The 26,668-nt window shown below is 46.2% G+C and overlaps 2 protein-coding genes and 1 non-coding gene across 8 annotated transcripts in view; 1 reads left to right on the forward strand and 2 right to left on the reverse strand.

Moving 5' to 3' along the window:
• Positions 1–54: 54 nt before the first annotated feature.
• On the reverse strand, positions 55–14,104 carry RIBC1 (RIB43A domain with coiled-coils 1). 5 transcript variants are annotated; one of them, XM_011383438.2, is made up of 8 exons: positions 12,526–12,659; positions 8,684–8,759; positions 7,713–7,829; positions 6,349–6,430; positions 5,802–6,146; positions 1,233–1,351; positions 412–668; positions 55–296 (listed from the first exon to the last, which is right to left on the reverse strand). In XM_011383438.2, the coding sequence occupies exons 2-8, from the start codon at positions 8,705–8,707 to the stop codon at positions 215–217; spliced, it is 1,026 nt and encodes a 341-aa protein (XP_011381740.1). In that variant the 5' UTR covers positions 8,708–8,759; positions 12,526–12,659; the 3' UTR covers positions 55–214. The 5 variants fall into 5 exon arrangements, with proteins under 5 accessions (XP_011381740.1, XP_011381738.1, XP_023380799.1 ...); XM_011383436.2 differs by having other exon boundaries at positions 412–803; XM_023525031.1 differs by lacking the exons at positions 8,684–8,759; positions 12,526–12,659 and adding an exon at positions 13,700–14,104 and having other exon boundaries at positions 412–803.
• The window catches only part of SMC1A (structural maintenance of chromosomes 1A), a 33,294-nt gene continuing 19,465 nt past the window's right edge, over positions 12,840–26,668 (forward strand). Inside the window, exons 1-15 of one of the 2 annotated variants that reach the window (XM_011383439.2) lie at positions 12,840–13,063; positions 15,573–15,761; positions 15,874–15,986; positions 16,942–17,145; positions 17,241–17,479; positions 18,105–18,363; positions 18,457–18,597; positions 22,931–23,013; positions 23,167–23,374; positions 24,361–24,546; positions 24,639–24,818; positions 24,915–25,061; positions 25,151–25,288; positions 26,178–26,294; positions 26,401–26,507. In XM_011383439.2, the coding sequence (XP_011381741.1) occupies positions 12,955–13,063; positions 15,573–15,761; positions 15,874–15,986; positions 16,942–17,145; positions 17,241–17,479; positions 18,105–18,363; positions 18,457–18,597; positions 22,931–23,013; positions 23,167–23,374; positions 24,361–24,546; positions 24,639–24,818; positions 24,915–25,061; positions 25,151–25,288; positions 26,178–26,294; positions 26,401–26,507 (2,420 nt within the window). In that variant the 5' untranslated portion in view covers positions 12,840–12,954. The remainder of the gene's footprint in view (positions 13,064–15,572; positions 15,762–15,873; positions 15,987–16,941; positions 17,146–17,240; positions 17,480–18,104; positions 18,364–18,456; positions 18,598–22,930; positions 23,014–23,166; positions 23,375–24,360; positions 24,547–24,638; positions 24,819–24,914; positions 25,062–25,150; positions 25,289–26,177; positions 26,295–26,400; positions 26,508–26,668) is intronic. The other variant, XM_023525030.1, reaches the window with a different exon arrangement.
• On the reverse strand, positions 20,003–20,121 carry LOC111733079. The gene has a single exon (XR_002777825.1). It is a non-coding gene; the product is annotated as a 5S ribosomal RNA (ribosomal RNA).

Below are 26,668 nucleotides of genomic sequence, written 5' to 3' on the forward strand. Positions count from 1 at the left end.
TGGGAAAGGCAGTACCTCATATCTTTTGTGTCCTGTTACAACACATGGCCTTGATTTTAGTGGACAGCTTTATTTCATAGGGTTAAGGTAGGGGTACTTGCTCAACTCCTTCCCACTGGGGAATGAATGGGGAGGAGGTCTGCAGCATCTTCCTCTCTGACTCCTTGCCTCTGTGAGCTTGATGGGGGAGAAGGGAGAGAGAACCATCTTGAGCTCAGCGGCTGCTGGTGTTGAACTGTAGGTAATATTGGGCTGTAGGCTCATTGGTGTAGATTATCGAATTTAGATAATTATGCCTGTGAAATGAAGGAAGTCCAGAGGCTTCAGCTGATGGGCTTTCCCTCTCTGGCCCTCACCATTCCTCCCCACTTCCTTTGTCATTCATCCCTGCTGCCTCCCCCTGGAACTCACTGAGCACTTTGCTCCTTAGCCAGCTGCTGGTTGAAGGAGCCCAGCCCCCTCCGGAATTCAGCACCCAGTTGCCTCTCCTGCTCTTCCAGTTCCATGGCTGCTTGGGCCAGGCACACGGCCTGGCCTTCCCATTCTGCATTCTGTGCTCGTTCGGCCTTGCGCTGTGCCTCCTTTTCAAGACGTTGCATCTCCTGAGCTTTCTTCATGGCAGCTCGCTGCTCTGGAGTTATGCCCTTCCAGCAATGGGACTGGACCCGCTGGGGAGTCACAGAGTGTTGGGCAATGGGGTGTTTCTTAGTCAGGTCACCTGTGATCTGGTTTTGGATCTCCGTGAAGTTGGCATCCTGTTTGCGCTTATGCTCACGGCGCTGCCGCTCAGCCAGCTCAGCTGCCTGGTGGGGTCCCCGAATGTGAGCCCAACCTCAGGGAACTCTCACTCACAGGGGATGGGGAGACGTGGCCCTACTTTCCTCCAACTCAGAGAGAGCAGGAACAGAGATATTGTATGGCTCTTGAATGACCTAAGGTTGGTGAGGAGTGTGGAATGGGCAGGGAACTTCTCTGCCCTCTGGAAGTCTAGACTGAGGCTGGGAAAGGGAGAACAGTGTGTTTTGTTCTCAAGTCATCCTGACTTTGGAGGTGGAGAACGGCATCTTCTGACCTAAGAGGGCCCTTGGGTAAAGGGGGGAAGTCCTCAGGTAGATGAGAGGGCTGGTGTTGATTCGAGAAAGGTTGTGAGGAGAAAAGTATTGCTAAAGTTCCCCAGAACTTTGCTCAAGGGATTGGGGAGAGCCCAGAGCACTGGATGGCTCAGGTCATACCTGGGCTTTGTTGGCGTTGGCCATGGCAGACATCATGGCTATGCGACAGGACTCCTCCAGCTTGGCCACCTGGGCGGCCCTCGTGTCCATGGCTAGGCGCAGCTGGTCATTGAGCATTTCTACACAGAGAAATATGGTCAAGGCACTATACTGGCTTATTCCATTCCTGGTTCACTCATTCAGCCATTTGTTCATCAAGCATTGTGGACATGTGTGTATGTATGTTTGTGAGTGGGGGTAATGTCCTAATTGTAGAGACGTAGAAGGAGCTACTTTGTGGGGCTAGGGATAGCCAAAGTGGCAGTACAAGGATTTCTCAAGTGCCTAACTGAAAGATACCTCCAATGGACTTGAGTTCCAAATCCAGCTCTATTGCTTCTGAGCTGTGTGACTTTGGGGAAATCATTTCATCTCTCTGAGCCTCAGTTTAAGGGCCATGTGTTGGGTTCTGAGGACACCACGGAATTCGATCCTATCCTAAGCTCCTTGGCTAGCATGTGTGTAGGGGGACAGATCAAACATAGATCACCATACTATAATGTGGTAAGGTCAATGAGATGTGTACAGGGCATTATGAGAGCTTTAGGTGGTGGGTGAGAGGAAGGCTTCCAGGAGGAGGTGATCCTTGAAATACATGTTGTACATAGGCAGAAAGAGCAAAGGGCATTCCAGGCCATGGGTATAACATGAGCAAAGGTATCGACACTTTTAATCCAGCTACACCGGTTTTGCTTTCTCGAACATGCCAGACACTCCTGTCTCAGGAATTTGCAATAGACGTTACTCTTGGCCCATCTCACTTGCTCCCCTCTGGTGTTTGCTCAAACGTTACCACTTCAGTGAGGCTTTGTCCCTCTCCTATCTAAAATTGCAAACTGCCTACCTCCAACATTTATCCCCCTTCCTTGATTTTTCTTCTAGCATTTGTCGCTATCCAATATACTCTACATTTTCAATTATTTCGTCTATTGCTTTCTCCTCACTAGAAAGTAACCTTCATGAGGGCAAGGTTTTTGTCTGTTTTATTCACTACCATGCGCTAGCACCTAGACCAGAGCCTGTCACATAGTAGGTGCTCAATGAATTCATTTGACAAATATTTATTGAGCACCTACTATAGAGTATAAAATGCAAGTGGCTAGAGAGCTTTGCAGGGCCCAGACTAAGGGCTAGAAACTTCACCTGGGGGTGGTGGGGAACATGGGAGAATTTTAAGCATGGCGGTTAACACGGTTAGATTCCTATTTTTGAAAGCTCCTTCTGGTGGGAGACAATGGAGGTAGGGAAGTCATCTTGGAGGTTACTGCAGTAGGCCAGTAACCTCCAAGGGCTCAAACTAGGCCAGTAGTGGAAAGGATGGAGGGGAAATATATAGGCGGTTACACATCAATAGTACTTGATGGATTGGATGAGGGGCTAAAGGAGAAAGAAGACTCATGGATGCTTCCCCAGGTCCTCGCCTAGGTGACTAGGTGCATGGTGTGGCCACTACTGGAAGTAGAAGATATAGAATGAAGAGAAGGTTAGGGGGCATTGATGAATTCTGTTTAGGAAGCTGAGCTGGAGGTGGTCAGCAGGCATTTGGATATCTGATTCTGCAGGTAGAGTCTCCTCAGCACAGAGGTGGTGACATGGTAGCTGAAACCAGAATGAGGGCCGAGGGCACTTGAGGTAAATATGTAGGGTAGGGAGAGCAGTGGTGTGCTAGGGATAGTCTCAAGAAGGAAGGTGTAGAAGGAAGAGGAGCCCATAAAGGGCAGACAGAGAAGGATGGTCAGAAAGCTACAAGCAGAATGTGCTGTCACAGAAGCCAAGGAAGAGAAGGGTTCAAGAAGGAAGATGTAACCAGAGTCAACTGTAGCAAGAAAGGTCCAGTCAAGGAAAAAAGAGTAAACAGAGCCCCTTGTGCCTGATAACACCAAGGGCATTGGTGATTTTTGTAAGAGTAGTGGCAGCGAAGTTGTGTGGTGAGAAATGAGATCTCAGGGGGGTTGAGGTGTGACTGGAAAGTTAGGAAGAAAAGACAGCAAGTGGAAGCAGATTTTTCAAAAAGTATGATAGTAAAGGGAAACAGCTAGCTCACAGGATCTAGAATCACAGGGTGGAAGGAGGCTTTTGTTTCTTTAAGATGGGTTAGATGTAAGCATGTTTACCACACAGAAGGCCAGTGGGAGGGGAAGTGCTGAAAACTCAGGGGAGGGGATACCTGAGGGAGCACAGACTGGGGGCAGGGGCCAGAGCAGAAAGAATGGGGTCCAGAGCACAGGCTAAAAGCTTGGCTTTGAAGAGGCACAGGGACACGGACTTCAGAGACTGGAGAGCTTGGGAAGCGGGGCATTGGCGGGAAGAGATAAGGGTGTGCTGTTTCATTTCACTTTTCACAGCAATCTGGAAAGGATCAGACCCACTTTTCAGATGAGGACACTGAGAGTTCAGAGGTGAAGTAAAATACCCAAGGTTACACAGCTGGCCAGAAGCGGGTTGGGATTTGAATCCAAGGTCTCTGGAGGAATCAGCCCATGCTCCTTCCATCACACCACATGGACTCTCAGTGTAGTGCTGTCCCTGTGCCTCGCTCTGCCTTCTTCTACCCCTCCCTGCTGTCATTGGGCAGCTGGCCCCACACTGTCACTGCAACTGCTCTGACAAAAATCACCAACTACTCCTCACTTCCAAATCCAATACATAGATCTCTGTTCCTGTCTGGAACTGCTCCAGGTCATTCGACATTATCAATGACTCCCTCTCTGAAACTCCTCTTGGCCTCTGAGTCCCCACTTTCTCATGGAGACTGAGGGAAAGTTAAGTATGGCATTGTAGTCAAGAGCACTGTCGCTGCGCCCAGCCTGCCTGAGTTTACTTACCACTTTTCTATCACCCATGAGCTTTATGACTTTGGGTAAGTTATTTAACATCTCAGTTCTTCAGTTTCCTCTACTGAAAGTGGGGATAATACTAGTACTTGCCTCATAGGGTTGTTGTGATAATTAAATGAATTACATACATGGTAGAAAGCTTAGCACAGTATCTGGTACACGTAAGTGCTCAATAAAGGTTTGCTATTAGTATCAGTTATTATTTTATGCATCTTTTTCCTACCTCCATTATCCCTTCTCAGTCTTTATTATGGGCTCCTTTTCCTTTACTCATTCATTCACTCAAGATACATTTACTGAGCATCTACTATGTACCAGGCTCTGTGTAAGTCACTGGGGTTGTAGTGGTCAATAAGACAGCTTTGGTCTTTGTCTTCACAGAGTGTACCATTTGCTCACCCCTTTCCCAGGCTCCAGGCTTGGCATTCTGCTCATTTGCACACACCCCCCCACCATGGCCCCCAGATCTCTCCCTGTAGCCCAGACTGGCCCTGGAACGTCATATAGATACATAGCTGCCTGTCAGCCACCTCCTCTTGGCTGCAAGATTTCCTTGCCTCTGGGCTTCTCATTTTAATCTAACCTCCACATTGGCTGACAGTTATCTGTCTAAAACACAAATCATGTGACCCCAATGCTCAAAACTGCAGTGGCTCCTACCTCACTCAAAGCCGATATCCTTGCCATGGCTCATAAGGCCTACTTGATCTGGCCCCTATTACCTCTCTGACCTCACTTCCTAGCACTCTTCCCCACATTCACTCTGGCCCCACTGCTATTCCTCAAACATTCCAGACACCCTCTCTCCTGTCTTAGGGCCTTTGCACTAGCTATTTCTTCTACTGGAATAGCTCTTCCCTCAGATATCTGCACTGCTCACTCCCTCATCTTCAGATCTGTATTCAAATGTTATCCCAGTGAGATTTTCCTTATTTAAAATTGCCACTGTGCACCCTTCTTCAAAAGTTCCTATATACCCTTTTGTGCTTTATTTTTTCCTCTAGCAATTATCTTAACCACTTTATATATTTCTCTATTTTATCTTGTTCATTGTTTGTCCTCATTAGAGTGTGAACTCCATGACAGCAAAGATTTTTCTGATTTGTTCACTGTGCTAGGCACAAAGTAGGTAGCTTAATATTTGTCGAATACTGAAATGGTCTTGTCACGCCTCTGCTTCAAACCCTTAAGTGGCTACCCACTGCCTACACAATAAAGTCACAATTCCTTAGTTTGGTGTAGAAGGTTCTTGGCCCATTTTCTCTTCCTCCAAGCCCTCAACCCTGGGCTGTTAACATTAAACTGTTCGTGTATCCTAAATCCCCAGACCATTCACAGCCCTGATGCTCTTTCTCTTGCTGCCACCTCTGTCTCCACTTTAAAGTTGAGGAAAGTGAAGTACAGAGAGGAAAATTCATTTGCCCAAACCAGCCAGTAAGCGGCAGAGCTATTAGGTTTGGCTTCGCTGTGCTGCCTCCAGGTAACGGAATAACAGGTTGGTCTGGGACCAATGGCTATCCTGTCAGTTACTGAAGGAAGTCAGAGAAGTTGGGGTCTGCTCAGTCTTTCAGCAGCAGCCCTGTGGGTAATTGGACCTCCTTCCACAGTTCTCATCTCTCCTGGGTGCTGTACCTGACTCAGGACAATTCCCTGCCAGGCTTCAGGTCTCAGCCTGGAGGGCCCAGCTGCTTACCTATACGCTGTTCTTCAATCCTGGCTAGCTGTTGCTCCCGAAGCTGCCTCTCCAGGCTGGATCTAAACTGCTCCTGCTGCATTCTCAGGCACGCAGCCCTGTCCAGGTCTTCCCCAGGCAAGTACTGCAGGCTGGTTAGGCCATAGTAGGGAACGCTGTCATTGTGACAGGCTGGAAACTCGTTCCAGAATCGGTCTGGATCCGAAAGGTCAAATTCACACCTATTCCTGAGCTGCTGCTTCTGCTCACGAAAGTCCTGGACTTTTTTGGCCAGCCGACGTGTCCGTTCTGCCTCTTCCTTCTCTAGCATCTGGGCTACCAGATCATACTGCACCTGGTTGGTACCTGTGGGTGGTAGGCGGGGACATGTAGAATGTCCTGCGGGAGGGACAGAACCCACTCAGCACAGCCTGTGCTCCCAAGCCCATCTGGTTTATTCTACCACACCCAGGCGTCAGGCCTGGCTCCAAGGCAGAACTGCCATACCTCACCCCACTCAGGCCCTTACATTATCCTGTTTGGTTGGCCTTTGGCCTTGGGATTTTACCATAAGCTGCCTCCTTGCTCCGCTCTGCTGCCTCCCGAAGCCTCCGCTCTTCCACCTGGCTATTCAGGGCTTCGACATCCACCTGATCCCAAAGAAATGAGCTAAATCAGGGTAGGGGCCTAGTAGCAGGCCTGAATACTCTAATACAAACTGCTCGGAATTTACTGGCTTCGAAATCCTCCTATAGATCCCCAATACCTACTGAATAATGTTCCACCATCTCAGCATGGTTTTTAAGCCCCTCAGTGGTCTAGCTTCTGCTTCATTCTCCAACCTCATCTCATACCCTCTTCCCCTGTCCCACCTTCAGAAGCTCTGTGCTTGTAATTCTCTGAACAACTTAAGCAGTTTCAAACCAACAGCCTTTGTTCCAGCTGCTCCCTCCACTTGGAGCACTCTTTCCTCCCCCTTTTTACTCAAATTCATTTCATTCCTCAAGACCAGCTCAGGCTTCACTTTCCTGACTCCCCTGACAGGTGCTATTCCCACAGGGTCTAGGACCCATTGGGCAATTTATGTTGACGGTGGCCTTAATCAATGATCTCCCCCAGAGACTGAGCCTTAGCACTGCACAACGCAGAGCTTGGCACAGAGATGGCCCTAGGAGGTGCTTGCCAATTGGATCGCAATTACACAACTCATCCCTCAGCCAACTGTGTCAGGCACTAGGCTCTGGTTTCCAGAGCTGCCACCATATGTTCATACTCACCTCAACACTTCCTTTAGCCTCATTTTACTGAGGAAGAGCCTGAAGCTCAGAGGAGACAGGTGACTCATCCAAAGCCACACATCTAGTAAACAGTAGACCTGGCCCTTGAGCACAGGTATGGGGTCTTTTCCAGAATACCATCCTCCCCCTATCCACCCACTCGGCAATCTATTTTTTCTTAAACGATCAATATTTTCTCTTTATTTTGATAATGATTCATTTAAAACATTTCAAAATAGTGCAAAACGGAATATAGTTTAGTGAAAAGTCAGTGTCCCTCTCATCTCTGTCCCTCAGCCTATGAACAGTTTCTTATGTAGCCTTCCAGAGAGAGTTTAGGCAGATGGAATACCAAATATCCTTTAGACTTCTTCTGGCTCCATGTTGCTTGTCTCTTGAGAACCAGGCCACCTGGCCGAAGAGTCAGCTGTCACTGGCTCCTCTTCCCCCAGTCTCTTCCCTTGCAGCTCCACACTCCCTCCCAGGCCCTTCCCACACCCAGGGGTGAGTGCCTTCTCCTCCTCTCCTTCCTTTATAGCCCTAGGGCCTGCTTGAATTAGGGAGGGGCTGTACAAGGCACTGCTCCATTCTCCTCCAGGTGCAAGAGTGAGGTGGCTCCTGGTCCCAAGAAAGTCCCTGTTGCCCACTCACTCACCCCTATGACTCGGGTCCGCGCATTGAAGATTCGGCTCTGTCGCTCCTTTTCTCGATTTCTTCTAGCCTCAATGGCTGCCACCTCCTTGGGATCTGGTGGCAGGTCTAGCTTAAACATCTGGAGTAAGGGGGAAATGGGATGACCCATAATGCCACACCCCCACCCTCATTCCTTTCTCCCCACAGTATCTCACCAGTTACTGATTCCTATTGATTTTACTTCTTGATATATTTCGTATTTGTGTCCTCCATCTTTGCTGTCACCACCCTAATTTAGGCCTCACAATCTGGTGCTGGACAATATTCCCAGGAGCCTCAGCAGCCTCCCTTGCTCCAGTGTTACCTTCTTTATTTCTTCCTCTGCACTGGCTACCAGAGTGATCCTTCTAAAAGCAAATCTAACCATGGCACCCCCCTCAGCTTAAAACCGTTAAATGGTTCCTCAGTGTTTACAAGATAAAGTCTACCTGCCTTTGCTAGATTTGTAAGGGTCTCCATGATCCAGTTCCTGCTCACCTTTCCAAGTCTCAAACTCATTTACAACATTCTCCCTTTCACATTATACTTTATTCAGGTTTACCCATTTCAGTAACTGATACCATGTTCCCATTTACTTATTTATTTTAGCATTTCATTTATTTTTATTACTTATTCTTTAGTCAAATGAAAGGCTAGAGGACTTAAATTTGCCTGTGTTCCTTCATATTTTGGGAAGCCCACTTTTGGCATGTGAGCCAGCTAAAGCCAAAGCCAAAAACATTTTCACAAACATAAATCTTATCATGTCTCTCACCTGCTTAAAACCCTCCGCTGGCTTCCGATTGCACTTAGAATCAGATCCAAACTCCTAACTTTCAAGATCTGGTTCCTGCACACCTCTTCAGTTAATCTCTTACCACCCGCTCCCTTGCTTACAGTGCTCCAGGCACACTGGCCTCCCATCAAGTCCTCCAATAAAACAACTGTTCCCACCTCAGGGCCTTTATACACAGCCATTCTTTTGTTTGGAACACCATTCCTCAACTCCTCTTATAGCTAGTTCCGGTCCCTTTTTTTTTTTTTTTAAAAAAACCATTTTGTAACTGTGAAATATTAGATACATACAGAATACATATAATCCATATGCATGTTAAGAAGTATGAAATACACATGAACCAACTCTCCAACTTAAGAAATAGAACATGATCACTACTATTACGTGTCTCATTCCTTCTTTCTCTCATCCTTACACTGAGATAACCACTATCCAAAATGTTAATATTCCTTCACTAATATGTATTAATATACTATATGTACCATTCCCCGAACAATATTTTAAAATATTTTCTTGTTTTGGAACTTTATAAAATATCATGAAGAATGTATTGTTCTGCATCTTGCTTTTTCCACTCATGTTCATTCTATCATTTAATAAATTTTTATGGAGTGCTTACTGTCAGACACTCCTTTAAGCATCGGAAGACATCAAGGAGCATAAGCAATAAAAATCTGAGTCCTTGTGGAGGTTACTTTATAGTGGGGGCAGACTTACAATAAAGAGTACATTAAATAGTTTGTAAGAAGATAAGCGCTATGAGAAAAAATATAGAGTAGGATAAAGGGAATTGGAAGTGCCAAGGAAATGGTTGGGTTTTTGTTTTTTTGTTTGTTTGTTTGTTTGTTTGTTTGTTTGTTTGCAATTTTAAATATGGAAGTCAGGGGAAGCATAACTGAGAAGGTAATATTTGAGCTAATACTTGAAGGGAGTCACCTATGCAGATATCTAGGAAGAGAGCACTCCAAGCAGAGGAAACAGCAAGTGCAAAGGCCTTAATGTGGACATGAGAGGCACACATTCAAGGGAACAGCAGGAGGCAAGTGTGTGAGTGAAAGAGAGGTAGGTAGGAAATGACATTAGAGAGATAACGGAGGGGCCAGAGCATGCAGGACTTTGCAGACCACTGTAAAGGCTGTGGCTTTTACTCTGGGAGAAACTGGCAGCCATTGGAGGGTTTTGAGCAGTGGGAGTGATGTGTGCTGTCTTTGGTTTTTAAAAGATCACTCTGGCTACTGTGTTAAGAATAGACCAGGGGCAGGAGAGGCAAGGCTAGAAGCAGGTACACCAGACAGGAACCTGTAGCAGTTGTCCAGGCAAAAGATGATGGTGACTCACACTAGGTTGGTAACAGCAGAGATGGTGAGAAGTGGTCAGTTTCTGGATATATTTTGAAAGCAGAGCCAACAGGATTTCCTGATGGATTGGATGTGTGGTGTGAGAGCCATATCAAGAACAACTTCAAGGATGTGGGCCTTGGCAATCAGAGGGATGGACTATCAACTGAACACTGTGTAGGGAGATGGGATGTATGGGATGGGGGTGAATCAGATCAGTTTGGGACTGTTGAGATTGACAGGTCTATTATATATCCATTGATAGCATACAAATGGTATGGTAAATTTTTTTCTTGCTCAAAAAGATCTGCTGCTCCTTTCTATAGAAGGATTATACATCACAGGGTTAGCCATGTGATTTGCTTTGCCTTCCCCGTGTGAGAGTTGACATGTGCCATCCCCAAGCAGAATCAAGAGCCATTAGGTGATAGCCACCTTTTCTCTTCACTCTGCTGAGACTGGCAATGTCTCAAGTAAGGGCTGCTCCTTCAGCCTGGGTCCTGGAATGATGACATAGAGCAGAGATGCAGCCAACCCACAATGAACAAGCAGCAGGAATAAAATTTGTTTTTATAAGCTGCTGAGATTTTGGGGTTGTTTGTAACCTCAGCATAGTTTAGCCTAACCTGATACAAAGGAATTTAAAACTATAAGGCTGTAAGAGATCTCTAAGGGAGTGAGTGTAGATGGCTAAGAGTGTCCTAGGGGTGACAGGGAGAAGAGGAGCCAGCATTGGAAGCTAAGGAGGAGTGGCTGGTGAGGTGGGAGAAAAACCAGAAGTGTGATATTAGAGAAGCCAAGTGAAGAGTTTTTGGGAGAGACTGAGCAACTGATGATGGGTTAAGAGGAAGACTGAGAACTAAGTAACATGAAGGTTGCTGGTGATCTTGACAAGAACATTTTTGGTGTAGATGTGGGACCAAAAGCCTGATTGAAGCAGGTTCACTAAAGAATAAGACTCTGGCACAAATAACCCAGTTTACTTTTTTAACTGCAAGAGAAAAAGAGGGAGGAGGAACCTGAAGATTAAAAGAGACATATACAGGTGGGAAAGATTCTCTAGCATAGACCTGGAGTGGAAGTGCAGGATCATAGTATTTAAAGCATTATTTAACATTACCAGATAAATGAATGCTAACTTGTTTTCCAAGGAGAGTGTACCAATTTACACTTTCATTATAGTGTATAAAAACTCCAGCCACTCCACATTTTCACTAACATTTGGTATTGGATTTTTGCCAATTTGTGGGTGTAAAATTATAATTATCGACTTTAAGTGGCATTTTCCTTATTGCTAATGAGATTGCACATCTTTTCATGTGTGTTTTGGCCATTTTTGTTTGATTTTCTGTGAAGTGTCTATTCAATTTTTAAAAATCAGGTTGTTTATCCTTTTCTTATTACTTTTAGGAGTTCCTTATGTATTCTACACACTAAACATTTCTCAATTTATATGTGGCAAACATCTCCAATTTGTGGTTACTCTTTTCACTTTATTATTATTTGATAATAATTTTTATTATTTAAGAAATCCCGAGATCATACATTCTCCTGTATATTCTAAAATTTTACCTTCCTTATTTAAGTTTTTAATCCATTTGGAATTGCATTTCGTATATGATATGAGAGGTGGGGATTCAATTTGATTTTTTTTTCCCCAAGCCCCATTTCATCTTTTAACAATGTAACAATAGTTCCTGTCAGATTCCTGTCCTTTGGTCATTTTATCCCCTCAGCCTGATTGCGATTGTTTCTCCCAGTTGAACTTCATTTATGGTTCCTTTACTAGATTCCATCATCCAAGCTTTCTCACTTTCCTGGACTTGTCCTAAGACTTTAAGATTCTTTTCGGCCTCCAGAAATCATTTTTAAAACAGTTACAGGAATGGCTATGGCAACCACCAGACCCTTTCCATATCTAAGTCTAAGCACCAACCCCAGCCTACTAATTCCATCTGCCACCACAACATAGGGTCACTGAAGGGGAAGATTTGGCAGAATTTTAAGCTTCTTGGACTGCTAAGGCCATGGCCTTAGTAATGAAAAGGTATAAGGTGATAGGGGGATGAGGGTGGAGGACAGAGAGCAGAGAGAGAAGAGGAAGGGGAAAACAAGAGATGGGGCAGAGGGGAATGGAGAGGAGGGAATGGGATGGGGGTGAGGCATGGAGAGAGAGAGATGAAGGGGAAAGGATAAAATAAAGGTGGAGAACACTGGCTTAGGGGCTCTGACTCCTAAGGGTTCACACAAAATACCTTTCTCAGCAAGGAGTCCCAATTTTCAAGCTCCTAGGTGGGGTCTAGATTCAAGTAGCCAACAAGTGGCTCAGGTCCAAGACTGTTCTTGGCCTACAGTGTCAGTCTTTGCTTGGAGGAACAGGAGGGAGGCAGGGGATAGAGGCAGTACTTCTGGCCATAGCTTTCCCCAGCTGGTATCCTTGTTGTTCCAGAGTACCCTCATCTCCCTTCACACCCCATCCCACCTCTAACCGCACCCCACTCCGCCTCCAAACCCCCAACCACAGCAAGGTCTGAGCTCACCTAACACCGAAACCTCCCGCCCGCCCCTCCTTCCCGTAAAGCCCTCCGCTCCCCGGGGTCCTTCCAATTCCAGATCCTGTTCTTGTTTGAGCCTTCCGGTTAAAACCACAGCTGTACTCTCACCTTCCCCTGCCCTACAGGGCATAGCCCTGCTGTGACTTTTGACTCGTTTCGGCAAGCGTGAGCTCTGATCCCGTCTGCTGCCCGGGAGCCTAAAAGCGGCGCAGTCTCTTCCAGGAACTGCTGCCTTCGCGACTCCGCCGGTAGTGGCTGCGGCCGCGGCCTGCGTTGCCATGCAACAAGAAAGGAGGGCGGGGCCCAAACGCCTGCCGTAAACTCGCGCCCTGGCAACGGATCAACAAAACCTCACCCGCCTGAAGGCCCCCACCCCTGACTTCCGCCCTCTCCGGAAGCCGGAAGTCCCGTTCGCCTTGCACTTATTCTCGCGAGGTTTGTGATCCGCCCGGCCTGCACTGCGGTGTTTCCCGCGCAGGCTACCCCAGTTCTCCGGCGTACGGCGCGGCCATTCGTACAGGCGCCGCTGCCGCCGTCATGGGTTTCCTGAAACTGATTGAGATCGAGAACTTCAAGTCGTACAAGGGTCGACAGATTATCGGACCATTTCAGAGGTTCACCGCCATCATTGGACCCAACGGCTCTGGTGAGATAAGCCCTGCTGTGGCCCTGCACACGTCCCAGCCTGGACCCCCAATCCGGCAGCAGAGTAGTACAACCCAGCCCGTGCCACCTGGAATGTCGCAAACCCTAACAGGTTCCTTGCCCCTCCTTAAGGGATTCGGCCTAAACCTGCTTTCCCCGTTCGGGTGCTCTGATTCAAACCTCTTCCCCAGGTGTCAGGTGCCCGGTCTTTGCGTTTTCCCCCTGCTCCCGCCGGAGTGGTACGCGCCAGACTGTACGTTCACCCGCCCTCTGCCCCCTCCCGCCAAAAGTGGCTGTCCGGAGTCCACTGCCAGCCAGCTGGCTTCTCTGTCTTGTATGAAACCTCCGGAAGATGTGGGACCGCTGGTAGCCCTCCCATGGTCTCTGGTCCCAAACGATACGCTTACGCGTCCCTCCTCGCATTGGTACGCTCCAATTTCTCCTTTTTTAAAACTCTCCTCCGGAGGCGGCACTTTTGAATTTGAGACCCAGCGCTCGCGTCTCCAAAATGCTTGGGGTCTCGACTCTCCACCCCATCCCCCATCTCAGAGATGGGGAAGCCTCAGACTAGCCCCTTTGCTACCACTGAATCCGTTAAAAGTCAGAACGTACTCGTTCACCTTTATTGAATACTTACTGTCTTATAAGGAGATATTCAAGGTGCTGTGGAAACAGCAGAGACTAGAATAAGCCATTCTTTCAGGGAACTTACATTCCAGAGGGGAAAGACAGTAATAAAGGAGAGAAGATAATTCTCGGCTGTGATAAGTGCTATGCAGGAAGTGAGACAGGTTGATGTAATAGAGTGACTTGGGTGGTGTCTTTAGAAAGGTAGTCAGTAGTTAACACTGTAACTGTATTGTATATTTGAAAGTTGCTAAGAGAGTAGATCTTTAGAGTTCTCATCACAAGAAAAAAATTCTAACTGTGAGGTGATGGATGTTAACTAAAGTTATTGTGATCATTTTGCAATACATACAAATATGGAATTATGTTGTACACCCGAAACTAATATGATATGTCAGTTCTATCAGTAAAACTAGGGAAAAATAAAGGGTGGTAGAGTAAGACCCCTATTTCATATCTTAACTCCCCATCTCTAAATGATACACCATGGATTCCTCCCATCTACCCCCCCCCCCACAAAGGTTTGTTTGGAACACTGCTGTGCACCTCCTCCAGAGTTATTCTAGCTAAATCATTTCCTAGCATTAGGGGCTGCCCTTGCTGAAGTAGCTCTGACAGCTTTGCTGGGTTTAGCTCTCTATGGAGAGCAGGGTTTCTCAACAGCAGCACTGTTGACATTTCCAGCGAGATAATTCTTTGCTATGAGGTCTGTCCTGTGTATTGTAGGATGTTTAGTGGCCTCTACCCAGTAGATGACCCCAGTATTCCTACCCCCAGGTGTGATAACCAAAAATGTTTCCAGACATTACCAAATCCCCCCCCGGGGGGGTGGTGGGCAAAATTACTCCCCCTCCCAACCTCATTTGAGAACACTGGCCTAAAGGCTAATGCTTGGGGTTCCACTCCAGTTTCTTAGGATTTTGGTGTGGTGGAAAGAGCCAGGATGTACCTCTTAGTATTAGTCCCCTCACCATGGGTAGATTTGTATACCCAGCTGTTTCGAAAAGGCCTTTGGTCTGTCTGACTGCCTCTCTTTCTCCCATTCTTCAGTGTCCACCTCCATAAGGCATTCCTTGATTCCCCTTAGTGAATTGTATAGAGTAGACACTTGATATATGTTAACATTTATTTTCTTCTGTCTTGTATCTTCATCACTGGTCTGAGTGCCTCAAAGAAGACATTCATTAAAACATTTTATTTCCTGTCAACTTGAAGGGAGGTCTAAAGGCTTGTTTTAATTTAAATTCAGGTTAAATATTTTTGGCAAGATCATAGATGATGCTGTGTCCTTCATATTGTAACACAATAGGGCTATATCTTTTTAAAAATTGTGGTAAAATACACATAACATAAAATTTATCATCTTCACCACTTTTAAGTGTCCAGTTCAGCAGTGTTAAGTATATTCACATTGCTGTGCAACCGATCTCCTGAACTTTTTCATCTTGCAAAACTGAAACTCTATACCCATTAAACAACAACTCCCTATTTCCTCCCTTCCTCCAGCCCCGTTGTTTATTTTAAACTTCGTTGAGATCAAAGTATGTTAGATTTTGTATCTTGCTTGTTTATCCTATTGTGGGTTTTTTCCTCATGTCATTAAAGGTTGTAGAACAATCTATTCTTTGAACATACCATTTCCTTAGATGGAGTTCTGGTTTTTGACTGCTATAAGTAATAACTGCAAAAGGACTGTTTTTCTAAGCCTTTGATTCTGGGCTTTGTTTGGGCCCAGGCTTTATGGAGGTAGAGCAATATTTTCACCTCCTATGAGTCTGAGCACTGAGTGGTTAGGGAACATTTCTGTTCCTCTCAATGTCTCTTTTATTCCTTTTCTTCTCCCCTTCTTGAATTCTCCTCTACTTTTTCCCTTCCTCCCTTAGGTAAGTCAAATCTCATGGACGCCATCAGCTTTGTGTTGGGTGAAAAAACCAGCAACCTGCGGGTAAAGACCCTGAGGGACCTGATCCACGGAGCTCCTGTGGGCAAGCCAGCTGCCAACCGGGCCTTTGTCAGCATGGTCTACTCCGAGGAGGGTGCTGAGGACCGCACCTTTGCCCGTGTCATTGTTGGTGGGTGAGGCTGGCCAGAAGGCTCTCCTTGGTTCCTGAGAGGTGGGCTAGACTAGCTGGCTGGGGTGGGAGGGAGACCTGACCCTTGGCTGACTCATGTATTATCTTGTAGGGGGTTCCTCTGAGTACAAGATCAACAACAAAGTGGTCCAGCTACATGAGTACAGTGAGGAATTAGAGAAGTTGGGCATTCTCATCAAAGCTCGTAACTTCCTTGTCTTTCAGGTGGGCATTTTTAACAATTATTGGCTCTCTGCATTTTGCCAACCCTTGGGCCTACTCTATCTCCAGCTCCATCTCCTCTGAACTAATGTAGCAGCTTCCTCACTGGGCTTCCTGACTCCAGTCTGGCCTCTTCCAGTTCGTCCCCTAGGCCAGGTTCATCTTATGAGGGCAGAAATCTTTTTCTTTCTCTTCTCTCCTTAAAATATTTCAGCGATTTCTCATTGCCTAACGATGGTGGTTTTTAAATTATAGTCTCCAGATCAGCATCAACTGGGGACATGTTAGAAATGCACATTCTCGGGCCCCCATCCCAGACCTACAGACTTAGAGACTGTGGGGTGGAGCCCAACAATTTGTGTTAGACCAAGCTCTCCAGGTAATGATGATGTATGCTAAAGTTTGAGAACCATTGCCTTTGCATGAAATCCAAACTACTGTCATCTAGGAACCATTGCCTTTGCATGAAATCCAAACTACTGTCATCACCATCCTTTGGTTCTTGCCCACCTCATTAGCCTCATCTGTCAATACTCTCCCCCTCTAGTCCTATGCTCCAGCCTAATTAAACCATTTACAGTTCCCCAAATTGACCTGCTTTCTTTGGCTTCGTCTCTCTTTATTGGTTCTTCCCTATCTTCCAAACTCAGTTTAGATGTCAACTTTGGTAATCTTTTCCATATAGACACCCCTACCAGTCTCCTGCTCCCAAGCTTCATTTAGTCCTTTTTTCTGCTACTTCTGTCATTGCACATAACACACAGTGTTGGCTTTGCTTCTGTGTCCTGCTCCGCATGCACTTCAAAAGGCCAGGAATGTGTCCTCAAAGCACAGTGTGAAATGTGGCACCCAGTGTGAGAGGGTGTCAGTGAGCTTTTTCTGAATGACTGAGTGAGAGTAGGTAGGAGAACTGGGCTGGTTAGGGTCTAAGTGGGGAGAGTGTTTTGACCTTTACTAGGGTGCTGTGGAATCTATTGCCATGAAGAACCCCAAAGAGAGGACAGCTCTATTTGAAGAAATCAGTCGCTCTGGGGAGCTAGCCCAGGAGTATGACAAGCGAAAGAAGGAAATGGTGAAAGCTGAAGAGGACACGCAATTTAATTACCATCGTAAGAAAAACATCGCGGCTGAACGCAAGGAAGCCAAACAGGAGAAAGAAGAGGTAGGTGGCCAGGCTACCTCTGGGCCCTGAGGGGCCAGCATGGGGAGCCAGTGCCTTACTGATGCACCCCTGCCTCCATGCCCGTATTTGCACAGGCTGACCGCTACCAGCGCCTGAAGGATGAGGTGGTGCGAGCTCAGGTACAGCTTCAGCTCTTTAAGCTTTATCATAATGAAGTAGAAATCGAGAAGCTCAATAAGGAACTGGCTTCTAAGAACAAGGAAATTGAAAAGGACAAGAAGCGTATGGACAAGGTAGAGGATGAACTAAAGGAGAAGAAGAAGGAGCTGGGCAAAATGATGCGGGAACAGCAGCAGATTGAAAAGGAGATCAAGTAAGAGGCAGGCCTTGGCCTGCAACTTGTGGGAAACCAAGAGACTATCCTCTAGGGCTTCCCTAAACCTAGAGTCCAGTGCTCACACTACTTTCTCTGTTTTCCCCTTGACTTACTTTGGCCAGAACCAGGCACGTTTCTTGACTTTCATTTTAGACAAATAGAGTCTAGTTACTCAGGCTCTGGGTAGATAGGCACTCAGAAGAGGGAGAACTTGAAAGGGGTGGTGGCCTTCCCAAGCGAGAGGAAGCGATGAGAGGCTCAGGTATTAGAGTGGCTGGGAATGCCTTCCTAGAAGAGGAAAACTGGAGCTAGAAGTTTAAAGGACAGGACTTTGGAAAGGTTAGATCAGATGGGGGACAGCTAAGCGAAGATAGGGTGTTCTTGGGAGTTGTTACTGAGGGGTCTGGCCTGGCTGGTTGAGGCTGAGATGGTAGCTTTATCTTATGGAGTGGCTGGAATGCCAGGCCGAAGGTTCCAGGGAGTAGTCAGACTTCCCCTTTTTTGAGGATCTGTGGGGCCTCTGGCTGTTGTTCTTTTAGGCAATTCCTTGAGGCTGGCTGGTGTGGGAACTCTCCCTTCTCCAACAGTATTAACTGGTTTTCCCCCTCCCCTCTGGCAAAAGGGAAAAGGATTCAGAACTGAACCAGAAGCGGCCTCAGTACATCAAAGCCAAGGAGAATACCTCCCACAAAATCAAGAAGTTAGAAGCAGCCAAGAAGTCCCTACAGAATGCTCAGAAGCATTACAAGAAGCGTAAAGGCGACATGGATGAGCTGGAAAAGGAGATGCTGTCAGTGGAAAAAGCCCGGCAGGAATTTGAGGAACGGATGGAAGAGGAGAGTCAGAGTCAGGGCAGAGACTTGACTCTGGAGGAGAATCAGGTAAGCTCTAGGAGGGTTGGGGGGATAGGGAGATCACTGGGCTGACATGGACTGACTGGTCATCCGTGTCCTCCTTCCCTGTTTCTAACACAGGTGAAGAAATACCACCGGTTGAAAGAAGAAGCCAGCAAGAGAGCAGCTACCCTGGCTCAGGAGCTGGAGAAGTTCAATCGAGACCAGAAAGCCGACCAGGACCGGCTGGATTTGGAAGAGCGGAAGAAAGTAGAGACAGAGGTGAGTATGGGTTACAAGACTAGAAATGATGGTCCAGAGGAAAGGCAGTAATGATAGTCTTAACAGTAATGACAATAACTAACATTCAGCAAGCACTTACTATGTGCTAGGCACTATATTTTATATATATATTCACTAATGTAAGTCTTCTTTTTCCAAATGAGGAAACCATCACAGAAGTGAAGTAATTTGCCTAGGGTCACCTCATTATTAAGTGACAGAAATAGGATACGAACCTGGGCAGTCTAGCTAGCTCTAAAGCTCACACTCATGAGTATACTTCACTTACTGCCTTCCTAATAACAATAATAGTAAAATAACAGTAGAAACTTGTTATAGTATCCTAAAGCCTACAGTGCGCCAAGTATTCTGCTAAGCACTTCTTTGGCAGTAGGCATTAGTATTAATAGCTACCCTATATTAGGCACTTAACATGTGTTTTCTTTTTTAAATTTATTAACCATTCTTTACTTTAAAACTTTTTTATTTTTCAGTTACACTTGACACATAATATTAGTTTCAGGTGTACGACGCAGTGATTAGACATTTATATAACTTACAAAGTAATCACCCTAATAAATCCGATACCTATCTGATACCATATATAGCTGTTACAATACTACTGTATTCCCCATGCTATACTCTATATCTCCATGGCTATATTGTAACTACCAATTTGTATCTCCTAATCTCTTCCCCCGTCACCCATCCCTCCAATCCACCTCCAATCTGACATCCATCAAAATGCTCTCTGTATGTATGAGTTTGTTTCTGTTGTTTATCCTGTTCTCTAAATTCCACATATAAGTAAAATCATTTAACATTTGTCTTCCTCTGATTTACTCTACTCAGTATGATACCCTTTAGATCCATCCATGTTGTTACAGATGGTAAAATTTCATTTTTTTATGGCTGAGTAGTATTCCATTATACGTGTGTACCACCTTTTCTTTATCCATTCATCCACTGATGGACACCCTGGTTGCCTCCATATCTTGACTATTGTAAATAATGCAATAAACATGGATGTATATGTCCTTTCGAAGTGTTTTGGATTTCTTTGAATAAACACCCAAAAGTGGGATTACTGGGTCTTTCTTTGTCTCTTGTTATAGCCTTTGTTTTAAAGACTATTTTGTCTGCTGTAAATATTGCTACCCCAGCTTTTTTTTTTTTCATTATTTCCATGAAGTTTTTTTTTCCATCCCTTTACTTTTAGTCTGTGTATGTCTTTTGATCTGAAATGAGTCTCATGTAGGCAGCATATATAAGAGTTTTGTTTTCTTATTCATTCAGCCACCCTATGTCTTTTTATTTTTTTAGGCGAGGCAACCCTTCGTCGACCTCACAGATTGCAAGGACCTTGTCAGCTTACAGTCCCTTATTTTTTTATTTTATTTTTTTACACCTACAGCACCTGGTCTTCCTAGGTGGTCTCCCATCCAAGTACTAACCAGGCCCGACCCTGCTTAGCTTCCGAGATCAGACAGGATCGGGCTTGTTCAGGGTAGCATGGCCGTAGACCACCCTATGTCTTTTGATTGGAGCATTTAATCCATTTACATTTAAGTAATTGTTGGTAGATATGTAGTTATTGCCATTTTATTATTCATTTTTAAAAATTTTTCTTAAGTCCTAACATCTTGTAATACTGGTTTGGTGGTGATGAACTCCTTTAGCTTTTTCTTGTCTGGGAAGCTTTTTATATGTCCTTCAATTCTAAACGATGGCTTCGTTGGGTAATATTGGTTATAGGCCCTTTTCATCACTTTGAATATTTCATGCCAATCCTTCTGGCCTGCTAAGTTTCTGTTGAGAAATCAGCTGAGTTTTATGGGAACTCTTTTGTAGATAACTAACTGCTTTTCTCTTGCTGCTTTTAAGATGGTCTCTTTGTCTTTAACCTTTGGCATTTTAATTATGATGTGTCTTGTGTGCGCCTCTTTGGGGTTCATCTTGTTTGAGACTGAGCTTCTTGGGCTTGTATGTCCGTTTCTTTTGCCAGGTTAGAGAAGTTTTCTGTCATTATTTCTTCAAATAGGTTTTCAGTTTCTTGCTCTTTCTCTTCTGGTACCCCTGTGATGTGAATGTTGATATGCATGGTGTTGTCCCAGGTTCCCCTTAAACTGTCCTCATTTTTTTGGATTCTTTTTCTTGTTGCTGCTCTGATTGGTTATTTTCTGCTACCTTATCTTCTACATCACCGATTCAGTTCTCTGTTTCATTTAATCTACTGTTGATTTTCTCTACTCTTCATTCAGCTATTATATTCTTCATTCTTCATTTCTGACTGGTTCTTTTTTATGTTTTCTGCCTCCATTTTTGTTTTCTGTCTTTTTGTTAAAGTTCTCACTGAGTTCATCTACTCTTCCCCTAAGTTTATTGAGCATTCTTACAACCAGTGATTTGAACTCTGCATCTGGTAGATTACTTGTCTCCATTTTGCTTAGATCTTTTTCTGGAGCTTTGTTCTGTTCTTTCACTTGGATATGTTTCTTTGTCTTCACGTTTTGGCTGCCTCCCTGTGTTTGTTTCTATGTATTAGGTAGAGTTGCTATGTCTCCCAGTCTTGGTAGAGTGAGCTTATGTGGTAGGTGTCCTGTGGGGCCCAGTGGCACAGTCTCCCTGGTCACCTGAGCCGGGTGCTCAAGGTGTGTCCCTTGTGTGGGTTGTGTGTATCCTCCTGTGTAGTTGAGCCTTGGTTGCTATTTTAACATTAATAGGAGGGATTGATTCTCAGCCATTTGGTTGTGAGGACTGGCTGTGACTACAGTGGAGGAGCTGTTGTACAGGGGCTGACCCTATGGAGCAGGATTTGCTTTAATGGGGCTCTAGTGCCTGCCAAGTCTGACCTTTGGGTGTGTCGTTTTGGAGGTGGTTGGGTGATGCCCTGGTATGCTCTGAAGCTGTCCACTGGGTGTGTTGGTTCTGGGACCTTTTGAGATGGGCACTGTTGCAGGCCAAAGTCAGCCACTGCCTGTTCCCTGTCCGGGGCCACTTTGTGTAAGCTACAAAGTGATCTGCAGATGATTGCCACCTGTGCTGGGCTTGGAGCTGCCTGGGAGAGGCTGAGCTGCGAACCAAGGCGGCTGCCCCTAGTGCCAGGCTTGGGGCCAGTTAGCAAGAGGCATGGGGCGTGCTGAGGCCAGATGCCTCTTGTTTGAAGTTTGTGGACCTTTGAAAGTCCACAGCATGAGCCAAGACAGGCCATTTGTATGGAAAATCCACTGGAAGTGGCTTGGGCGATCCTGCACATTGGGTCAGGCGGGGTTTTAGGGAGTCACCAGGGCAGGACGAATAATGTTAGCCAGGTTGATGGAGACTCAGATATGGCAGCTGACTGCCTCTGTATGCTGGTAGGGGGGTTCAACAAAGGAACAATGGACTAAGCCAGTACTTTTGGGAGAAAGCTGCCTTTCCAGCCCCCGACCTGAAGTCAGACAATTCAGTTCCTCCCCATATGTTCCTTCCCATATGTCCATCTGCTGCCCCAGCACTGGAGCTCAGAGATAGTGAGTCCATCAGCAAGTAGGTCCATGCATGGGCCCTTTAAAGGAGTGCCTGGAACTCTAGCCACCCTCCTTCTCACTCAGCCACAGTCTCCCCTCGTTTTCACAGTCAGAAGTTATGGGGACTTCTCTTCCCTTGGAGCCCTGGGCTGGGGAGCCCAGTGTGGGCCTAGGACCCCTTGTTCCTCAGGGAGGACCTCTGCAGCAGAGATATCCCTCCCTGTTTTTAAGCAGCACGGGTGGACGTGAGACCAGCCCGTTCTGCATCTTCTCTTGTCCTAACAATCTCGAGGAGGTGTCTTTTGTATATCCTTAGTTATAGGAATTCTATTCAGCTAGATTTCAGTTGATTCTCAATGATGGTTGTTCCGTAGTTCAGTTGTAATTTTGAGGTGGTTGTGAGAGGAGGCCAGGACAACATTTACCTACTCCAGCATCTTGACTGGAACTCAAGCACTTAATGTGTATTTCTGAAGTGGAGGTTATCTGTTTTACGATGAGAAAACAGAGGTGCAGAAAGGCCCCAAAAGCTTTACTTGGCCTTGGTTTGAGCCTTCCTGAGTGGTGAGGAAGATAGTCTAGGTTGGGTAGAACACTATGAAAGGATCTCATTGGGCCCTGGGAGGCCCCATCAGTTAGCAGAGCCACTCCGAGCACTGTCTGTATGTCTGCTTTTTAGTAGGCCTCCTGCATTATTGACAGGCTGTCTTGGACTTTTGGGCTCTTGGATGAGTGGGCACATAGCGGCTGTAAGCCCAGGCCCTATGGTCTTGGAGTTTATTTGCTCAGCCCGTGGTGATGGAGTATATTTGTTTCTCTCTCAGGCCAAGATCAAGCAAAAGCTGCGGGAGATTGAAGAGAATCAAAAGCGGATTGAGAAACTGGAGGAGTACATCACAACTAGCAAGTATGTGGCTCTGCAGCCTTCCCTCTTAACTTCTAGGCCTGTTCTTGTTAACCCTACATGTCCTGCCCCTCCCTAGGCAGGACCCCCAGAGACCCTCTCAACCAGGAGTATTTCTTGACTAGCCAGAGTAATCCCTGTCTCCTTACTTTGTAGGCAGTCTTTAGAGGAGCAGAAGAAGCTAGAGGGGGAGCTGACAGAGGAGGTGGAAATGGCCAAGCGGCGTATCGATGAGATCAACAAGGAGCTGAACCAGGTGATGGAGCAGCTGGGGGATGCCCGTATTGACCGCCAGGAGAGCAGCCGCCAACAGCGAAAGGCAGAGATTATGGAAAGCATCAAGCGCCTGTACCCCGGCTCTGTGGTAAGAGTGTAGAGAGAACTCATTTCCTGAGCATTTACTTTCATACTTACTGTCAGGTCATTTTCCCAGCAATTCTGTGAGGACAGGATTGCTAATTCCATTTTTACAGCTGGGAAAACTGAGACTCAGGTTAAATGACTTGTGTAAAAGAGCACAGCTTATGAGTGGAAGAACTGCAGTTCAAACCCAGCTTGTTCTGACTTTTAACCTCATGTTTGTTTTTTTTTGGTCACGCCAGTTGCATCTTTCCGAAGGTTTTGCCTTGCTGTGTCTGCTTGTGGGAGGTGGGAAAACTGGAGAGGCCCTTGGAAGAGGGAGGGGCCATGGGGCAGGAATTGGTTTTTCAGAAAGTAGCTCTGTGCAGGTTTCTATATGAGCTCCCTTGGCGTGTACCATCTGACTCATTCACCAGATTTTATCAGATATCTTGGCCTCTTGAGTCAAATTCTGACTTCCCAGATTTCCCGAATATTATCCCTCTATTGCTGTAATCCCATTTCTGGGTTCAACTTAATTGGGTACCATAAATATTTCCTGATATCTCCTCTGGACACTGCTGGGGAGTTTATAAGGGTGATTTAGGCTCAGTCCCTGTCCTCAAAGATCTTTCCCTTTTTATGATAGTTCTTGGGTTACTATGGTTGGTTTTGGGGGCATGGAGGAAGTGAATTGAGAAAAGAGATTTCTTTTGCTGGGTGCTTGTGAGAATTTGTGATAATGTATGTAGGGTATCTGGCATAGTACTTGGAGTGGCAGTGGTCTGTGAAATGGTAAAAATGAGGTTTAGAAAGATGATTTTGGATTCAGACATGACTGCCTACAGTTGTTGTTGCTTTGGGGCCACAGAGTAAGCTTTTCCTTCATAGCTTGGTGGCTATGTTCCTGATACAGATTCTGGTCCATCCCCCTTTCCAAGTTGGGAATTGGGGTTTCTGAGCCAGCTCCTAGAAGCCTCATGCTTCAGTTTTCTCTTCTGACTTTCTCAGTATGGCCGCCTCATTGACCTTTGCCAGCCCACACAAAAGAAGTATCAGATTGCTGTAACCAAAGTTTTGGGTAAGAACATGGATGCCATTATTGTGGACTCGGAGAAGACAGGCCGGGATTGTATTCAGTATATCAAGGAGCAGCGTGGGGAGCCTGAGACTTTCTTGCCTCTTGATTACCTGGAGGTGAGGCTGGTTGGGATTGGGCCAGGAGTGTGTGTGGAGGCCCCTCCTCCAAGTCCTCCATGTTCTGCCATCTACTGAGCTTCTTCTCTTAGGTGAAACCTACAGATGAGAAACTCCGGGAGCTTAAGGGGGCCAAACTGGTGATTGATGTGATTCGATATGAGCCACCTCACATCAAAAAGGCCCTGCAGTATGCTTGTGGCAATGCCCTTGTCTGTGACAACGTGGAGGATGCCCGTCGCATCGCCTTTGGAGGCCACCAGCGCCACAAGGTATGGATGCCCTTGCCCAGATTGGAGCTGGACAGGCTTAGTATTGGAGATTCTTCTATTCAGCTCTTCCTTCTCTCTTCTCTCCACTGTGTGTAGACAGTGGCGCTGGATGGGACCCTGTTCCAGAAGTCAGGAGTGATCTCTGGTGGGGCCAGTGACCTGAAGGCCAAGGCGCGGCGCTGGGATGAGAAAGCTGTAGACAAGTTAAAAGAGAAGAAGGAGCGGTTGACAGAGGAGCTGAAAGTAAGCAGCGTTGTCTCTAGGAGTAGGGCATCCTAACCCCAGGCTAGCCACCTTCTTAACACCTTGCCCTTTTTTCTTGTCCACTTCAGGAGCAGATGAAAGCAAAGCGGAAAGAGGCAGAGCTACGTCAGGTGCAGTCTCAGGCCCATGGACTACAGATGCGGCTCAAGTACTCACAGAGTGATCTAGAACAGACCAAGACACGACATCTAGCCCTGAATCTGCAGGTGGGATCTAGCCTTTAACTTTGTTTTCTACAGGCTATCCTCTCATTCCTGGCCTGGGTTTCTCTAGGGAACTTGTCTCATTTCCCTCTCTCCTCCCAGACTGCTCTAGGGAACCAAGCATAGTATATTGTCAGACAGCCAGGGGTTCAGATCTTGGCTCTGTGTGATATTAGGCAAGTTACTTAACCTCTCAGTGTTAGTTTTTTCATCATTATCTGTAAAATGGGAGTTAGAATGCTACCATAGGGTCGTTGTAAAGATTGAACGAGTTAATACAGGTAAAGTGTTTAGATTTATTCCTCGTACCCAAATACTCGGTAAATGTTAGGAGCTGTTATTAGCATAATTCATTCATTTAATAAATGTTTGAGCTTCATCTAAAAATGAATTGAAAGTGAGCTGCAGGCATTTCAGTCCCTGTGGGTAGAGGTGCTCTTCTAGGTATGTTAATGTGTTTGATCATGAGGTGCTTCCCCAGACCACCCTGGAGGTGTTATGTGTAGTGTGTGTGTGTGTGTGTGTGTGTGTGTGTGTGTGTGTGTGTGTGTGTGTGTGTGTGTGTGTGTGTGTGTGTGTGTCATTTTGGCTTTTTCTAAAATCAAAAAATCTGAATTCCAAAACACATCTGGCTGCGAGGGTTATACATAAGGGAGCATGGGCCTGTAAGTAATCATGGTTATTATACCTAGCGCTGTGGATTGAACCTGGCTGACTGGAGGCCAGGGAGGAAGCTATGCGATGGCTTAAGTGAGAGATGGTGGAGCCTAAGTCACATTCTCTCAGAGTATAGGAAGCTAGTTCTTCCTGTCCATGGGGCCAGAGTGCTCAGGGTGGCTCTTTTCCTCCAAGGAGCTTGGTCTCTTTGCCCTCTCAATCCTGTTTCCTGCAGGAAAAGTCCAAGCTGGAGAGTGAGCTAGCCAACTTTGGGCCTCGCATCAATGATATCAAGAGGATCATCCAGAGCCGGGAGAGGGAAATGAAAGACTTAAAGGAGAAGATGAACCAGGTTGGTAGAGGATGAGCCATGCTAGCATGTGCATCAGGGCAGGACTGGGGTTGGAAGCAGCATTTTGACCCAAAGGGCCTTTATCTTCCTTTGCTTCTCCTCTCAGGTAGAGGATGAGGTGTTTGAAGAATTTTGTCGGGAGATTGGTGTACGCAACATCCGGGAGTTTGAGGAAGAGAAGGTGAAGCGGCAGAATGAAATCGCCAAGAAGCGGTAAGTGGAAGTGTGGGTAGAAGAGGAAACTGAGATGCCTTTGAGCCCTCAGCCTGATATCCTGGAAAGTCAAATGCCATCATCATAAGGCAGAGAGCAGCTCTTAGAACGATGGGCGTCTATTATAGATCAGCCTTAGAGAACATTAGTGAGGCAGTGTC

This window comes from Pteropus vampyrus, unplaced genomic scaffold (genome assembly GCF_000151845.1).
Source record: "Pteropus vampyrus isolate Shadow unplaced genomic scaffold, Pvam_2.0 Scaffold518, whole genome shotgun sequence".
NCBI lineage: Eukaryota > Metazoa > Chordata > Mammalia > Chiroptera > Pteropodidae > Pteropus > Pteropus vampyrus.

Excerpts from the sequence above, each read along its gene's own strand:
- RIBC1 (XM_011383436.2), bottom strand. The coding sequence starts at position 8,707 with ATGGCTGTGTATAAAGGCCCTGAG. Across the intron at positions 6,431-7,712 it reads CGCGGACCCGAGTCATAGGG|GTGGATGTCGAAGCCCTGAA; the intron begins GTGAGTGAGTGG and ends CTTTGGGATCAG. Across the intron at positions 804-1,232 it reads CCAACGCCAACAAAGCCCAG|GCAGCTGAGCTGGCTGAGCG; the intron begins GTATGACCTGAG and ends GGACCCCACCAG.